The sequence below is a fragment of the Pinus tabuliformis genome, chromosome J (assembly GCF_031772625.1).
Source record: "Pinus tabuliformis cultivar Carrire ecotype Pingquan chromosome J, CPIR1, whole genome shotgun sequence".
In the NCBI taxonomy this organism is placed as follows: domain Eukaryota; kingdom Viridiplantae; phylum Streptophyta; class Pinopsida; order Pinales; family Pinaceae; genus Pinus; species Pinus tabuliformis.
The window spans coordinates 1,320,447,393-1,320,466,591 of record NC_142295.1 but is presented as its reverse complement, the minus strand read 5'-3'; the positions used below and the strand labels follow the sequence as shown (position 1 = coordinate 1,320,466,591).

At 39.5% G+C, this 19,199-nt stretch overlaps 1 protein-coding gene across 1 annotated transcript; it reads right to left on the bottom strand.

Moving 5' to 3' along the window:
* Positions 1 to 4,165: 4,165 nt before the first annotated feature.
* On the bottom strand, positions 4,166 to 5,017 carry LOC149232135 (uncharacterized). Its single transcript, XM_089381838.1, has one exon. It carries the CDS (start codon positions 5,015 to 5,017, stop codon positions 4,166 to 4,168), a length of 852 nt encoding a protein of 283 aa, XP_089237964.1.
* Between the last annotated feature and the right edge of the window lie 14,182 nt (positions 5,018 to 19,199).

Below are 19,199 nucleotides of genomic sequence, written 5' to 3'. Positions count from 1 at the left end.
GATTGAAAAGGAAACGGCTATATTGCCTTACATATGAGCCTGCTAATAGACAAAATTTACAAGACATTAGACAAATTACTCATGCTGGTTGACCGAATCATCATACTGCAGTTCTTGCTTTGCGCTGGCTCTGGTAGAATTCTCCGCTTGCATACTTTGAGTGAGCGTTTTGATGTGGGCGATTGCCTCCTCCATGTGTTTACATTTTTCCTTTAATTCTTCAATTTCCGCTTTCTGTTTTTCCAATTTCTTTCTCTTAGATCTACAGTCAGCCTGAAAATCTTCTTTGAGCTCATTGAAATGTTTCACAAACCGGGCTATCATAAAGCAATGAGCCTTACAGAGCGTACAAGAGCTGTTCGTGATTACTCTGTCCAAGGGATTCTCGGCATGTTCATCATTTTCCGGATTTGAGGCCATCTCAGAGGTGATGTTAAGAGAAGAGGAACGGAGAGAAGGAGCTCTGAGAGAGAGAGGAAAACGAGAAATGGGAGAGCAGAGGGGATGAAGGCGGGAGTCGGCGCTAGGAGAGATCGGCCAATCTGTGAAAAGAACCAAAATACAGGACTGGTTATGATAAAGCAACCAAAGATGTGAAATGCTGAGTATACCTTTAAGGATTGCAGATGATGATTTCGCTGAAGAGATGTGCTGGAATCGACCACTGTTGCTGCCAAACTCCTGAGGCTGAATGCCAGGAGCTGTTTCTTTCCTTTGCTGCTGAAGAGGAGGTGTGAATCTGAGATGGGCAAGGAGGGGAAAGATTTGAAACTTAGGGGAACAGGACTGCTGTCCACTACTATTGCTGCGGGCTTCCGGGAGCAGAGAACCAAACACTGCTCCTCTGCTTTGCTTCTGTGAGGGCGAAAGAGATCTGGGATGAGCGAGGGGAGTGAGGAATATATAACACATCAAGGTAGGCTGAGCAAGCAGGTGGTACAGGATATGCTCATGGATTTGGGCAGGCTCTAAATCATACATAGTATCAGTGATGCAGTCGATAAGGATTGTGAAGGGACACAAACCTGAATTCCGAGAGGTGGAATCACGTGAAACTTGGTGTGATCGGGTCTCTAGTGCGAGCCAGAGTGCAGACTGGGAGAGAGATGAAACACAATTCTCGAGGGGGCGGATTGAGATCAGCTTGCCAAGATTGAGGCAGAAAAAATCTAGATATGAATGATGACTGAAGTGACTTGGTTTCAGAAGCGTACTGATGTTGCTGTTCAAAGACTTTGGCGAACAGCTTGGTCTGCTATGGGATTGCTTTGACGTAGATGTGCTCATTTTCTCTGATTTGTCCACTCTGTCTGTTGGTGGCCTTAGAGGCGTAAAAGTCCGCTTCGGTGTTGTTATCTCTTAAAACGTGCTTGAACGTCGTGTCTCCCATATTTCTGAGGTTATCCTATATCCTGAGCTTTATATTGCTAAGGGTTGCTTTATTAAATTCTGCTCCCGAGACCAAGGCTGCTCTAATGATGGTCGAGTCCCCCAAAATGATTGGATTTCTGATTCCCAGCCTATTAAGAATGGTGGTGCCTAGAAGGAGGCTATACGCTTCAGCCACATTGTTAGATACTTTCCCGAGACCCCATTCATAGCTTACGATAGTTTTCCCAAGATGGTCTTTTATGATACCCCCTGCTCCAACGTTCCCTAGGTTGTTCTTAGAAGCGCCATCGAAGTGCAGAGTAGGGTGCTTCTGGTCTAAGATCCACTGAATAACTTCTTCCTTGGATCCTCTGAGTTTCCAGTGCATCCTTTTCTTGTGTGCTTTTGTTTGGGAATGGTAGTTGTTGGCATAACTGAGGCTAAATTTATTGTACCAATCCATCTCTTCTTGATGCCAGCTTGACTGATCTGGGAGGGCGATGAGATTTGTGCTTATTGTTTCTGAGATGATGGCTGTTGTTTTAGCTAGGATACTGGCCGGATTGGGCTTTTTATTGTTGAAGACGTAGTTATTCCTTGCTAGCCAAATTTGCCAGCATAGGGTGGCTGGGATGCATTTCCACAATTTGCTGATATTATGATTGCCTTTCTTGGGGAAGGGATAACATTTCCCCCAATTTTTCTGAAGAGAGGAGATCTGGTCAAAATTTTCGCCAATTTCCATGGGGCTTATCACCTGCTTCCAGCAGCTTTGGGCAAAGGGACAGAGTAAGAAAATGTGCTGAATGCTTTCCTCCTCGGCTCGACAGAAGCAACACATTGATGGGCCCAAAATTCCTCTTTTCCTTAAATTCTCAGCAGTAAGGGTCTTACCTTTAAGAAGAGTCCAATTGAAGTGTTTGATCTTTGGGAGACACTCTGAATTCCAGACAGTTGTGTAAAGGTTCCAGTTTGCTGTTTGGGTAGTGGCCTGTAATGCTTTGTACCCCTCTTTTACCGTGAATTTTCCTCCACTGGGATCCCAGATATACCTGTCTTCAACCCCTATATTAGTGGGCGCAGAACCAGAGAGAGAGGACTTGAGATTGGACCAGAGATCTCTAAGATCGTTGGGGATTTGAAGGTCCTTCCAGTCTTGCCAATTGTTATGATTCCATATTGATATATCAAACAAGGTGGTTAAGTTTCTTTCATCCATCCAGATCTGCAAAGGTCGGAGAGCTTGGAGTAGATTTCTCGGCTTAGAGCCCATAATTCTGTCTGACCAAATGTTAATATCCTTGCCGTTTCCAGGGAGTTTGGATGTGTTTTCTCTGAATTGGGGGAGCACTTTTTTAATGAGTTTCCACACCGGGGTGCAAGGTCTTTCGGCTATTGGTTTAGAGAGAAGATTAGAGTTCGGGCCTCTGAGATATTTCCTTTTTATGACCTCCACCCACCACGATCCTTTGCCAGTAAGGATTTTCCAGATCAACTTAAAACCCAAAGCCCGATTGAAGAGGCACGAAATTTTGATGGATAGCCCTCCCTTTTCATATGGTAGGGTTACCTGATCCCATTTGACAAGGCTAAATTTCTTGGTCTCCTGTTTTCCTCCCTGCCAGAGGAAACTTCGCAAGATGAGTTCCATGTGTTTATGGATGCTGGTCGGGGCCATAGTGACCGCATATTGATAAATTGGAAGAGCAGAGAGGATGACCTTAATAAGAATCGATCTGCCTGCCAAGTTTAGCCAAGGCCCTTCCCTAATCTGCAGGAGGCCTCTCATCTTTTCTATGTGTTTGACCCAAATCTCTGCCTTGACTGTTTCTTTAGCTAATGGCAGACCTAAATAAGAGAAGAAACTCCAGTTCCTTTGCACTGGAATGTCCAGTATCAAGGATATTCTTTGCCGGATTTGGAGAGGGACATTCCAGGTATAGATCTTGCATTTTCTGTTGTTCAACTTCCCTCCTGAGACTGCTAGAAATGCATCCAACACTTTCTTGAATCTTTTTGCCATTAAGCTTGAAGCTCCCCCAATGAGTAGGGTGTCATCCGCGAAGAGCGAATGATTGATCTCTTTGGTCCCTCTTTCTATCCGTATTCCAGTGATCTCTTTTTGCCTGCGGAGGTTTTCTAGGTGAATGCTCAAAGTCTCTGCAATTATGATGTATAAGAAGGGAGAGAGAGGACAGCCTTGTCTCAACCCCCTAGAGCTTCTAAAATATTTGCTGGGGCGACCATTAATCAAGGGAGCGGTCCAAGGGTTGGAGATGCACCCATTGATAATGCTTATGAAGTTTTTTGAGATCCCGAATTTTTTGAGAACTGCTATTAAAAAGGGATGGTCGACTCTATCAAAAGCATTTGCCATGTCGAGTTTGATTATCATTCCTCTTTCTCTTCTGTTGAAGCTGCTGTGGATAGCTTCTTGGATCAAAATGACATTATCTGTTATTTGCCTGCTCGGGACAAAACCTCCCTGGTTCTCAGAGATTAAGTGAGGAAGAAGTTTTTTGAGCCTGTTGGCTAGAATTTTGGTTACAATCTTGTAAGATACATTACATAGGGATATGGGGCGGAACCGGTCAAAAGAGAGAGGATTCGCTTCCTTAGGGATGAGAGCTATGTGAGAAGACTTAGTATTTTCTCCCATCTTGTGATTTTTGAATATATTCTTTACCATGCGCACAAAGTCTTTTTTGATTGTTTCCCAATGATTTCGGTAGAAGGCGACCGTGAACCCATCCGGACCCGGGGCCTTGTCTTGCTGCATACTGAAGGTTGCTGCTCAGATTTCCTCTTCTGAAATGTCCTGATCCAACTCCTTATTTTGAGAATCTGATATTTTGCTCTCTATTGCACTAAGAAAGTCAGAGCTGTCCGTTTGCTGAGGAGCAGCAGATAGTAGAGATTTGAAGTGGTTATATGCTGCTTCTTTAATTTCTTCTTGGTCACTAATCTCTTTTCCTTCAGCCTCTATTTTGTCTATCTGATTTCCAGCTCGCCTGAGCTTTATATTGTTATGGAAAAAGGATGTATTTTTGTCTCCGGCTTTCAGCCAAAGACATCGGGATTTCTGTCTTTGATCCTCTTCCTCTACTCTATTTTGTCTAAAGAGTTCCCTGTACATTTCTTTTTCATAATCTAAGTCTTCACTTGTATATTGAATGTTCTCTTTAACCTTATTCCACTGCTCCATCTTCGTGAGCAGATCTGATTTTTTTTTATTTTCCAAAATTGCTGCTTCCTTTGCCCACTGTTTGATGACTGCTCTTAGAGATTTTAACTTTGTTTCCCAAATGTAGTAGGGCGATCCATATACTTCCTTGGCCCACTGATTTTGGATGAGAGTGCGAAATTCTTCTTTGAGATCCCATGTTTTGTTATATTTGAAGGGGAGAGGCCCCAAGTTTCTGCCTTTGTCCAGATTTAAAACCACAGGTTTGTGATCGGAGGCCGAAGCATGAATTAATTTGCTCTTAATAGACTGGAAACTTGCTGTGATTCTTTCTTGAAGTAGAAATCTGTCCAATCTCTCTTTAATATTGTAGGAGCCAGTTCTTTTGTTACTCCATGTATATTTCCCGTTGGATAGGGGAATGTCAATAAGATTGTGTGTCTGTATTATGGATTCCAGCATGTCTCTTGAAGGGTCTGCGTGGTAGTTTCCTCCTAACTTTTCTTCCACGTTTCTTATTACATTCAAGTCACCTCCCAAAATTATATTCCTGTTTTGCACGGACTGAAGATCTGAGGATATGGTGTCCCAACAGCGGCCTTTGTCCCTATAATGGTTTGGGGCATATATGTTGTATATAGAGTAGATTTCCTGAGATCCTTTGTTTTTTAGATCTGTTCTTACCCACCAGTTGCAAAATTGTGAATTAGTGATATCCCATTTATTCTTATTCCATATTGTTCCTATTCCTCCTGAGGCACCTTCTGAGCCTGTTGATACTCCTGTGAAGTTTTTGAAGCTTTGGATTTGATTTTGAAAGTCTTGTTCAGAAATTTTGGTCTCCTGGATGAGAAGAAGGTCTGGCTGCTCCTGTTTTAATAAATCCCTGATTGCTTTTATTTTTAAGGGAGAGCCCATCCCCCTACAATTCCAAGAGACCAAGATCATTATTTACCAATTGTTGGGTGAGGTCCACTCCTCTCCTTTGCTTTTTCTCCGCTTCCTTTTAGTTTGCCTAGATATGAGTCCATTGGTTGCTGTGCTCCCGTTGCCATCTCTTTTGCCGCTGTTTCATCTCTGAGCTCTTTGTTTGACTTTCGGCCAGCTTTTCTCGGGGGGTCTGTGGATTGACTAGCTTCTTTCGATTTGTTTCTGGTGAGGATTCTCTCTATGGTTGGAGGGGGGGAAGGGAGGGGGATCACACGGGAGGGAGAGGTAGCTGCTCGGGGGGAAGAGGGAGGGGAAGAAGGTTCTTCAACGGACAGAGATTCGAAGGGGTTGGAGGATGAAGGGAAAGCTGAGCTGGGAGGGGGAGGGGGGGATTCCGGAGGGGGTTTAGAGCTGGGTCCTTGGGTGGAGGAAGGTTTTTTCCTTTTTACTGGTTCCCATGCACCCTCAGGGTTTTCCTCGTTATCAGTAGATTCATTTATTTTTGACTTACTACATCTATTTGCGAAATGACCATACTCATGGCATACCTTGCATTTGAAGGGAAGCTGCTCGTAGTCCAGCTGCTGGATATGCATCCATTGGTCTACCTTGATCTTGATAGCTTCCAGCAGACATTTCCCTAGGTCTACTTCCACGCAAATCCTGGCGCACGCGTGCATGTTCTCCCTTGGCTCAGATCTGTCGATGTATTTGCTTACTGCGTTCCCTATTGCCTTTACTGATTCGTCTCCCCAACAATGAAGCGGCAAATGAGGGAGCCGGACCCAAACTGGTACTGCATTTGGAATGTCCATTTCCGGATCAAAGTTCGAAGTCCATCTATTCAAGTAAAGACCTCTTGAATCCATGAAGTAGGGGCCGTTTCTGAAGATGAGATTCTTGTCTTCTTTTGTTTCAAAGAGGAATGTGAAATAGCCTCTTCCGCAGAATCTGATGGCTATTTTCCCTTGTAACATCGCGCTTCAGTTGTGCTCTACCCATTTCTGGACTGATCTCGGAGAGGGCCAGAGGCCAGTGAACTGGCCTATTAGCCCTCTTTCCGCGAGTATTATTGTTGACTTCCTTGGAAGGGATGGAGGAAGATTAACCTCAGGGATTTCATCGAGTTTTTTGATGAACTTGGTCACTGTGGGACGGGGACGGGGATTAGCCGATTCAGAAAAGAGGGAGGCGAAAATTTCCTCATTGTTCTCAGAGTCTGGAGGGGGGGGAGCGAGCCCGACCATTCAAGAGGTGAATGGCCAGCGGGAGATAGCGTGAGGAGACCAACGCGGGACGGGAGGTAGAGGCTGGGCCCCAACGGGGGACCTAGCAGGGACCAGCAGAACAGTCCAAAGCGAGAGAGGGGATCGAGGTGTGCAGCAGCCCTGCCAGGCAGGGCCTGGGGAGCAGGAACAGGCGAGCGCGGGAAGCAGGTTCAAAAATTGCCAGAGCTCTCCGGAATCCTTTTCAATCTAGTGTGTTATTATTTCTTACACATGTAAGAACTAATATATAAAATGTAGATTCTAACAAATCTTAGTATTCATGTAGATATGTAGTTTTGTAGATAAGATATTCAAGATAATACTAACCATGGGTTTTCCTTTTATACATTTCCTTTTTCATACCATATAATCTTTATGATATAAGGTTGTAAGTTCAAGAATTTATGTTTTGAACGTCAATATAATCTTCAAGTCCCTCTTTCTCTTTCTATATATCCTTCTAGGCTTTGGTGGATGGTGAGTAGTCTCTATATATCCTTTTAGGCTTTGGTGGATGGTGAGTAGTAGTTATAGATGGGAGATACTAGGAAAGTTGGTACTTTATCAACAAGTATCCATGGGTAGTTTTTTGTGTTATTATTTTGACTCATGTAAGAACTAATATATAAAATGTAGATTTTGAATTTGTATATTCATGTATATAGTTAGTTTTGTAGATAGCATATTCAAGATATTACTAACCCCTAGGTTTTCCATTTTATACATTTCCTTTTTAATATCATATGATCTCAAGCTTGTAAGTTTTGAACCGTTAATATGTTTTTGTCATTCCCCTCTTTCTATATATAGAAATATACCCTTTTGGGCTTTGGTGGATGGTGAATCGTAGTTATAGACTGGAGATACTTGGAAAGTTGGCACTTTATCAACTTGTACCTATTGTGTTATCTTTTTGACACATGCAAGAAGTAATATTTCGTCCTCTCTCGCACTCTACTACAATCCTCCATTTGAAGCTCCCTAGGGAGCTTGACAGGAAGGTAGAGGATGGATTGGATTTTGACTTGAGCATTAGGTTATTGATCACATTCTCACAGTTGGGGTCATCATTAAGGAAGCACGATGCCGATTTTTGAAAGTTTATTATTGGTGTTTAGACTTTTAGAAAGCTATTGGTTCTGTCTCCAAGGTGGTTGTTCTAAAGACTCAATGAAATTGGCATCTCAAAGGCCTTATTGTTAGCCATCATGCCCTTTTCTAGGCAACCTTTTTTCAATTGACAATTAGCTTAGGTAAAAACAAGGCCACGATCTTTTATGGGTTGAAGAAGATCATCTTTAATCACCTCGCTTTAGTTTGTGGAATGCACTTCAACCCTGAGTCAACAATGGCTATGGGTCCTTGGCCCTTCTTGAGAGGCAACATTTCTAGAACCATTTTCAAGACATATCATCCAAGATGTCGCTCATGGGCACTCTTATTCGGCTCACAATTCTATACGATTAAAAAGTTTGGGGGCTTGCTTTACTAGATCTTTATTGTCCTTCAATAGAGAGTAAAAATCATCCTCCTTTGCTGCATCATCCTTGTAGAATTTGGTGCTTGCCCCTAGTACCTTCAAACAATGTTTGCACTCCTCTCACTTCTACATCACATTTAGCACTTTGCTTATACAATGAAGGTGTGGGACCGATATCCGTACTTGGCTTGTTGTTTATTATAGTCCATTACAACAGCTAGTTCTTTAGCTTGGTCTTGGTGTTGGTACAACGCGGTTTTAAATCTTCTAGGGTATTACAATGTACGTACACCCTCCATTTAGATATTCATTGTTTGCACTTGGCCACATCTTTAGGTCAAATAGGAGATAAATACAATCATCCAAGAGGATATCTACAAGCAATTTGTATAGGTCGCTTGGAAGATGGCCTTCTATGTTGAGCATCTCATGGTTATGAGGGATGGACTTGTTGTTTGACCCCATTGCACACTTTGTCATTGGATGCATGCTCTTCAAATACCCTTGGGTCAATTCGAAGTTGGCTCTCGTAGACTACAATTTGAGATCAATCACCATATTGGATTTGCTAGTTGTGCCATCTCCAAGAGATTGAGATCGATTATTTTGTCTTCGATTACCTAGTTTACTACAAGATTCAAGGATTGTTCCATTGTAACACTTAACATTTCAGGGTTGGCAACGGCTTTAGGTGCTCTACTAGATATGCCTAGCCCTATACATGTAAGGAGACCCTTCATCCTCGCTCTCTAATCTCTAGCCACATCCACGTCCTAAACCAACTCTCATACAATAGATCACTTCCTTTTGTTACGGTGTTCCCATCTAGGGGAACCAAGTAGTATATGGATAGAGATGATACTAGATCAGTGAGGACATAGGGTATTATTTCTACCTCCTTGAGACCCTAGTAGTGTTGCCAGAGAAGGCCTCATATTAACGGTCAAACCAATCACCAGTTGATGTTTTCTAAACCATAGTGTTAGGATCTTCCTTCCAGACAACGACACATAATTGTACTCGAGTCATAATGTAATGTATTTATAGAAAAGAAAGATTTTATTATTATTATTATTGAAGAAATTGACTTATTAAAGCATGGGTTTCATGTTTGGCTCAATTGTTTATAGGTCAAAGCCTCCACTGCAGGCGTCTAGGGTTTATATCAAGTGTCTTTGCCCATGTCATATTGTGAAATACCTTTCTTGGTCTCTATTTAGAAAGAAGAAATTTATTTTATTGTAAAATAGGTCAATTAGGCCTCCTCCACGAAGTCGACCTCAAATTGGACAAGTTGACCTAAATAGAGGGGTAGAAACACCTATATAGAGGTAAGTAAAATATTGATAAGCATGATGAAGGGAGTTATGTGAATGATCATGATCAAGATAACCTTGATATCGTAAGAAGGAATATAAGCCATGGAAGGTTCTATGATGTTATAAAAGAAGGAAGTGGTTGATCTCCCTAAACTAAGAGGGAGTCTGGATAGAAGAAAGAGTATATCTCCCCAATTAAGAGGGAGGGCATATTATGACAATGAATACTTTGAAGTAAGCAAAAGTATTATCAATAAATGTTCATGAAGTTGCCAAAAAAAATACAAATCTGAAGATGTATTTGGTGTTGTTGAAGAAATGAAAGAAGAAGAAAGCTTTCGACAAATTATATATAACTTTATGATGAAAATAGCATCAAAATGATTGAGGGCCTCGAAGGTTTTTATTTGCTTGTATGTATATTTGAAAGTTTATTATTGATTGGGGTTCGTGTTTGTACAAGTAAATCTATCCATAAAAAGGTTGAACACTTTGGAAGCATGCTTGGACAAATGGATATATCTAGTTTGATAGGGAGAGTTGAAGCACCTAATGGTGAATGTTTGGGAGGACATTTGACCAGCCTATGTGTTGATGTCCATATCTCGAAGAGGGAGGGTGGCATTGGTCATGGAGCTCTGACCTTGTATACGCACTTAGATCCCTGGGTTGATGGTTAGCTAGTAAGCCTAATGGTACCTAATGGCTAAAAGCTTTAGTCCATCTTAGTTCCACTCGAATAGATTACCCTGGTCAGGTATCTGGTCCGCAACACTGAGTTTGCTAGAACTCTTCATAGTTCATTTTGAGATCTTCCATGTACCTCTATATATATATGTAATTATAAATAACTCCTTAGTTAAGAGAGAGTGTTGAAGAATGTAACTAGTGTCAGTCTTCATAATTGTATTTGAGTCATAATGTAATGTATTTGTTGAAAGAAAGAAAAATAAATTTTATTATTAAAGAAATTGACTTATTAAAACTTGGGTTTCATGCTTGGGTCAATTGTTTATAGGTCAAAGCTTCTATTGTAGGCTTCTAGGGTTCATACCAAGTGTCTTATCCATTTCATATTGTATAAGACCTTTCTTGGTCCTATTTGTCAAAAAAGAAATTTATTTTATTGTAAAATAGGTAAATTATGCCTCTTCCACCAAGTCGGCTTAAACAAAGGGGCATCATGAACACCCATATAAAGGCAACAATTTGACCTCATTTTCCACACACACTCATCAAGTTCGATTTGCAACTTTTGGGGCCAGGAAAAGTGTGAATTTTAAGGAAAGAAAAGGAAAGGGCTAGCGAAGAAGGAGGTCCCTCTCAAGCATAAGAAGTCAAAATTATCTCTCTCTCTCTCTCTTTCACACGTGTGAAGTTACTGGAGGGGCCAAAAACTGTAGAGCTGAAGCTGGGCTGAAATTCTGTAGTTGGGGTTGAAATTTTGTAGTTAGGAAGTCAAATTTCTGGATTGTTGATGGGTTGAAGTTGTTGGATAAAAAGAGACTACTAAATCATCTTGGAAGGCTGCCTTGGTGGAGGAGGAATGTCTATTGGTCTAAGGTCTTGGTCTATCTCATTTTGAATCTACTGAAGTAAGAGTTTTTGACTGGGTTTCCCCTATATAGGGGTTTTAACCTTGGTTAAGTGCCTGCTTTTGGTGTTGTTGATTTTCATGTTTTTGATTTGATAATTACTGGATGAGAAGAAGATAAAGAAGGAACGTAAAGAAGTTAATAAGAACATAATAATATCACAAGTAATTATCAACATAAGAAAATCTTTTTGCCTTTTTGTTTTAATAACAAATCAGAGTATCCTTATATGATTAGGTACATATCTTTTTGTTGGATTGCCTCTACATTTGTGGACTTGACTCTCTAGGTTTTTATGTTAGACATACATTATATTTTATTTCATGCTACTTCCTTTGAACAACCCCATTGAACATTAATACACTTATTTTATGCCCTTTCCTGAGTCCCAATAATGGAGTTTGGTCACTCCTTGAGAACAATATTAATGTAAGTTTCCATCCAATACAACCTTTGTCACTATATTAATTTTTTTTTAACATAAATGAGTACATGTTTTAGTTTCAAATCCGTGTTTGGCTCATGGAAAATACTCGGGTAGTACAACATGGATATTTGTATCTTTGTTGTTTTCCCTATAGCAACTGTCCATTAGATTAAAAAAAAACTACAAAATTTGATAAGACTACAATACTAGCTTGTAGGTATAGAACCTATAATATTGTTTTGCACTCTTCCATATCTCAGGTAGTCTTTGTTTCCTCCTCCTTTGGAGGATTGTTCAGGTTTGGGCCCCTCATCCCTTTTGAGAATTCAATAGGGCAATGAATATGTTAATTATCTTTAACTTGATCACTGTTTGTGTTACCTTTTTTCTCTTAATAGCTTTGTTCCTTATTATTGTAATGCGAGATACATCAAACAAATACCAAAAATAATAAGAATAGTGATACAATATATAGGCTGCAAACTAGGGCCAAAACCCCTTCTCTTGAGGGGAAAACCCTTAAATCTTCTCTTCTTATAGATCCTTCAATTGATGAATACCAAGACCGTGTGACTCAGACTAATACCCTCCAAGATCAAGATCAGTCACCAACTCGACCTCTAGTTGCAAGAACTTCGACATCCTACTACAAATCAGAAATTTTCTCTCCCCGACAACTGCTGCAATTGTTGTTGCCACATTAGAAAACTTTGATCTTCCTCTTAGAGCCACCTTCCCTTCACTTTCCTTTCCTTGTGACTTGGGACTAGAGAGAAACCCTTAGTGACCTTCACTTGCCTTCTTTCTTCTCTTCCTTCCAAGATCGAACTAGAGATAACCCTTGTGCAAAAACCCTAGCTTTGTCTAGCACGTGGGAGAGAGAACTAGCCCAAAAACTAAGACTTTCTTCGACCTCTTCTTTGTCCTTCTTCTTCGACCTCTTCTTCACATAGAATGAGAGATGAGTGAGTGTTTCTTTGGAGGACGAGTTCCTCTCTTTGTATAGGCCTCTTCAAGGGGTAGACGTGGCTTTTCCATTAGGCCGAATTGACAACTTCTAGGCTGACTTGATCTTGGAGGGTATTTCAACACTTTAAAGACATATCATTTTCCTATACAAGATGGAATGTGCCCATTGGGGTCTTCAATATATGACAATAACTCTTAGAGCTAGCACAAACCCTAGAAGCACTCAATGGGTGATTGCCCTATAAAATAAAAGAACTTGAGCATGAAACCCATGCTCCAATAATAATTTCTTTTTCATTTTATAATTTAGAAGAATACATCTCATACTTATGAAGACCAAACCTAGTTACACATTTTTCAACACTTCATTTTAACTAGGGAGGTATTCATAAGAGGTACATGGTCATTTTCAATCTGAACATATCTCATAAAAAGAGTCGGATTGATAACCCATTTGTCTAGCATCATGTTAACCAACATTTTCATATAGCAAGGCCTTGACTAATAGCTCTATCTCTCCAGAAGATCAGAACACAATGTTGGCGAGACCAATGATTTATAGACACCATCATAATTGACTCTCAAGGTACATACTCCCCCGGGTGTTCACCGAGTATGACCTTCTTTGGACTATTCTTATCTTGGATAGCCAGTCCTCGAAGAATATTGTTCCACGACTACCCTTGTCTTGAATACCCTGCCACATTCTCAAAGATTATCGAATGACAGATGGTTACCCAATCCTTCATTCTTTCTTCTCAAGTGAAGATGAGAATGTTTTGTCTATCTCTTCTTCTCAATTAGGGAGGATACATCAACTAAGCCAAGCTTGTCTCTCAAGTACACAAGATTCTTGTTTGGAAGAGATTTTGTCAATATATCAACTACCTGATCATCAGTGGAGATATATTGTCGCTGAACACACCATTTTGCACTAGCTCTCAAATATAGTGATACTTGTTGTTTATATGCTTTGTCTTTCTATGAAACATTGGGCCTTCAAACAAACATATACCACTGGTGTTATCACAAAGTATCATTGTAGGGTCCATCGGTCCTTTTAACAGGTCAGATAACAACTTCCTTAACCAGACTGCTTCTCTGCTTATTTCACACGCTACAACATATTCGGCCTCAGCACTACTCAAAGAAGCTGTGCCTTGCTTTCTTCTCATCCAACAGATCATGGAGGATCTCAAATTGAAACATCTTCCAGTAGTGCTCCTTCTATCCTGCTCACTGCCTCCCTTATCGGAATTTGTATATCCCATCAAGTGGACATCATTCCTTCTATCATACTTTAGGCAATAGTGGATGGTTCCTCGCAAATATCTTAGAATATGTTTTGTTGCTATCCAATGATCATGCTTCGGCTCCACTTGGAATTGACTGAGAACATTTACTGCAAAGCATATGTTTGGTCAAGTATTCACCAAGTACATCAGTAAGCCAATTAGTTGCCTATACTTGGAAGGATCCAGAGGGCTAGATTGAGAATTCATTAGTCTTTTCAAGTTTGTGATCATCGGTGTGGTCAAGGGTTTGTAGTCCATTATGTCAAACCTCTTCAACATCTTGATCACGTACTTATCTTAACTCAAATAAACTTCATCTTCTTTCAATTCATGTATTCCATCTACAAGTTTGTCTTCGGGCCTAGGTACGATCTCCTAGACTCCATTCTTCATTATACATTATACTCTTCATTCATGGCATCTTTCCATTCATGATGATTTACAACCTCTTCAAAAGAAGATGGTTTTGCTTCAATTAGTTTTGTCATGTATGGAGCATACCCAAAATATATCTTGGGTTTCTTGCTTTCTTTGAATGAGCCTTTCACTGCCCCATGACCTTCTGCATCAAGTATTGTAGAATTCAACCAATTAGGTCTTTTCCTTGTTTCACCATAGGTTGAACATGTTCACTAGGACCTTCTTCTTCACGGTGTGATTCTTCTTCTCCCTTGTCAATTTCTTCCTCAAATACCGGAAGTTCTTCATCATCATAGTCTACGAAAAGTTCCTTTGATTTCTTGAATGCTATGCTTTCATCAAATATGACATCTCTGCTGACTTCTATGTGAGGTCTTTCTTTTATGTAAATCCTATAAGCTTTCGATGAGTTGTTATACCCAGCAAACGTTCCCTTCATATCTGAAGGATCCAACTTCTTTCTTTTGCCCTTTGGTATGTGGATATATATAGGACAACCAAAGATCCAGAGATGATCCACATATGGCTTCCTTCTAGTGAACACATCTTCTAGAGTTTTGTTGTCTAGGGACTTGTGTGGACTTCGATTTTGAATGTAAACAATTGTCTTCAAGGCTTTTCCCAATAGAAACTTAGGTAGATCTTAATTGTGCAACACTGATTTTACACTTTTCTTTAATGGATTGATTATTTCGTTCTACAACTCCATTTTGCTCAGGATTATATGGGACTATCAATGCTCTCTTAATCCCAGACCTTTTTATAGAATGCTATAATCTCCTTGGATTTATATTCTCCTCCATTATCAAATCTTAGAATCTTGATTCTTCTTTCTGTAAGGTTCTCCACTTCAGCTTTGAATTCTTGAAATTTTGTAAATACTTCGTTCTTGGTTTTCATTAAGTAAATCCAAGTCTTTCTTGAATGATTATCTATAAATGTGACATAATATAGATGACCTCCAAGTGATTTGGGAGTCATAGGGCCACATTCATGAAAGTGAATAAGATCAAAGATTTCTTTTGACTGTGAAGCACTGCTTCCAAATAGTCTCTTGGTATTCTTACCCAATGCACAACCCTTACATACTACTTCATAATCTTCTTTCAGTTAAGGTATTCCATCTACTATGGAACTTAGAGTTGGAAGGATTTTGAAATGTAGATGACCAAATCTTCTATGCCGGAGTTCACACAGACTAATTTCAATGTGAACTAGGGCTTGGGTCAAAGGGGATATTAGTATGTAAAGTCTTCCTTCTTGATTGCCAATGGCTTTAGTTTGTTCTATACTTGAGTTTTTACTCCATAAAACAACCTTTCCATCAATGAAAGTTGCTTTATCACCCTTATATTCTAAGATTGAAATGGAAAGTAAGTTCTAATGCAAATCTGGAACAAATAGAATGTTGTTGAGGTGGATGTTGCTTCTACTATTCAACTTTATAGAGGTCGATCCAGTACCCTTTATGGGATAGTTCTTGTTATCTCCAAGTTGCATTGAATAAGTGGATTTTCCTTTTGATAAGGTCTTTAATTGTTTGGAATGGCCAATCACGTGTCTTGATGCACCACTATCAATTACCCAAATGTCTTCATCTTGGAATGTGCCAGAGAGAGCCGAGAAGATACCTTCATCCTTTTCCTTGATTGATATTTTCTTTGAAGAAAGTAAGAGAATCCACGCTTTCTTGATACCTTCCTTGAGATAGCTTGCTATCTTGGAACACTTGATGAGCCTCTTCATTATAGAGGAGATCTTCATGATGCCCTGAGCTAACCTTAGTTCTGATACCAGGTCAAGAATTAAATAGGGCAATGGATATGTTAATTCTCTTTAACTTGATCACTGTTTGTGTTACCTTTTTTTTCTTAGTAGCTTTGTTCCTTATTATTGTAATGTGAGATGCATCAAACAACTACCAAAAAAATAAGAATAATGACACAGTATATACACTGCAAGCAAGGGCCAAAACCCCTCCTCTTGAGGGGAACACCTTAAATCTCTTCTCTCCTTATATATCCTTCAATTGACGAATACCAAAACCTTGTGACTTAGACCAATACCCTCCAAGATCAAGATTAGTCACCAACTCGGCATCCTGTTGCAAGATCTTCGACCTCCTACCGCAGATCCAAAATTTGACCACTGTTGCCACACTTGAAAACTTCGATCTTCCTCTTAGAGCCTCCTCCTTCCCTTCGCTTGCCTTTCCTTGTGACTTAGGGCTAGAGAGAAACCCTTGGTGACCTTCACTTGCCTTCTTTTTTCTCTTTCTTCTAATATTGAACTAGAGATAACCCTTCCGCATAAACCATATCTTTGTCTAGCACACGGGAGAGAGAACTAGCCCAAACACTTTGAAAGTCCAAGTCTTGGTTTGCCTCGCTTTCGAAGGAGGCGAAGAACCCTTTCCCACAAAAGGAAGAGGAAATTTCCCCTTTGATTAGTGGTATCTAATTATTTTCCACTCAGGTCCTTATTGTTATTGGGGAGGGCCAAATCCCCATGAACTGACCCACCAATCCTGCTAAGCGAGCTACAAGGTCCTCAATCTGGTCTCGGGGGCGAAGACTTCCACCTTTAGAATCTCCAACTTTCTCACAAATTTTGTGGGTTTTCACATCTAGAATTTGGATACATTTGCCACTTGGAGATTGAACACCTCAATGTTTGGGGCATGGACCGAGGAGGAGACGTAGGCCCACAAGAGTTGTGAAACATATCGTTGCCCTACAGGTCTGATGATCTGTTGATGTTCGCGTCAATCCAATCCCTCCCTCGCTCTATCGCGACTATGAAATGACATGATAACTCACTATATTATTTAGCATGCACTAACTTCATTGTTTCACCACCCTCCTTGCACGCTCACCATTTCTACAATAATAGACTTCTCTTCTATATTTCCAACCCATGGACTTTCACCTTTATCATTCTCCTTATCATGTTACTTTTGAAGCATATGTTTTTTTGCCTTCCATTATCTTTATGCATTTTTTCTTTACATTTCAACTCATCATTTATCTATGTCCTTGAGTCAACACTTCATTCTTTGAGAGCACTTTAATTGAAGATTGAATATTATTTAGGTAGAAGTAATAGAGTAGGAGATAGTTTGGGTAATGTTAAATAAAAACTACGTACAATGATTAAATTAAAAAAATATATTACTAAAATGAAGATGTCAAAATGAATTCTTAGTTTCAAAAGTTTTTAAAATTGATCTTAGAAGGGAAGCATGGTTGAAATTGGATACATCTGCACATAGTTTATGATAATACTTAAAAAGCAATAAATGATAATTGTATTAATTATATGTCATTGTCCTAAGTTATCAACATTGAGTTAAGTGGTGTTGAGTATTTAAATGGTCTTCAATATCATCATTATTTGGGTTTATATTTTTACTCAAACCCTAGTCTTTATGCCTTGGACAAATCATCAATAATCATGGATAATTTGCCTAAAAAGGTTTCATCAATATTTGGTACCACCATAACAATGGCCCAAAGTTTAAAGGAGAGAGAGTAACTACTATCTAACGTTTTAGTATACAACCTTACTATTCCATGTCTTTGACAATTGAGGGTTCAACATTGAGTTCTTTTTTAGCTTAACGACCATGACCGCGAAATATCTATCTTACCAAAATCAGTGAGTACTTACCCCTAGCCTTTTCTATTAGTCACAAAGTACCCTTGACTTGGCCATATAAATTGCATGAAATAATGTGGTCGTAAACAATTCTTGCATATACATCTTAAACCATAACATCTGCATTGACGTTTGTAGGAAGATTTATGATTTTAGAATCAGTATTACAAGAATGTCCATCTTATAAGATAGAATAAGCATTGTAAGGGTCAGTGATAAAGAAGGAAATTTTAGATTCAATATACTTTTCCTTTGGACAACTTGTGTATCATTAGCATTTATTATAATCAACATCCCCTGTGTTCCATAAAGGGTTAAGAATATGGTTTTCATTTTTGAGTAATTTGGAGACCATGTGTTAATGTTTAACCTTCTCAACATTTCATTCTTAGTAGCTCAACGCATTATTACGAGACAAGTTATTGAGGCTTAAGAGTGAGGTAACTAGCTATCATAAACGGTAAGAACCAATGCTCAGTGCAAAACTAAAATCCAGGACAACTAATTAGGCACCTTATATTATTTAACAATAATGTTGCCCTTGTTTTTAATATGGGTTATGACAGGGTGCCAAATTTTGCTCAATCTCCAATCATCAATCTTGTTAATGTTGGCAAGGTGTTTCTCCATTTCCATTTCCAGGGTGTTTAGCAATGATACTTGTTTTTGCAAGGCAAACATGATATATTGAATTATTTGAGTATTACATGAGTGCAAAATTTTTGTGCATCCATACGAGATGTCAACCCCATGCAAGAAACTGTAATAAACAATAATAGCTAAGACAACCACTGAAATATCAAAGTTATGGTTTATCCAATAGCTAATAAAGCCACATCTCTTAATCAAGGGATGTTGTGGAAAAATGGGGTACAATTTCATTATTGAGTCCATTAAGTCCCCAAGGTTATGAAATGAAACCATGTACCATCACCTCTAATTACCATATGTTTTAACATCACCCAAATCAAACCTCAAGCATATAGATGGGGTTTGAAAGTACAATCTCCCCCTCCAATTCACATGCTTGAATTAAACACAATCATATTTATTGAATTCTCCATTGGGGTTTAGCAGTTATGAGGTTGGCTAATGAAGTATTGCCATTATGTTATAGTTCAAACTTAAGAGTGTGGTCTCTTTGCATCGCTTTTTTTGGCGGTTTCTCTTTAGTTCTTTTGTGGTACTCATCTATAATTTTGTAAGTTTTACTTGTATTCAACTCTCATCACTCAATGCTCTTATTTCTGAACTCTAGTGATATGACTCTCTAGTTTGATCGGT

Bases quoted from the DNA above. Each gene is read 5' to 3' on its own strand.
- LOC149232135 (XM_089381838.1), bottom strand. From the start codon at position 5,017: ATGCTGGAATCCATAATACAGACACACAATCTTATTGACATTCCCCTA.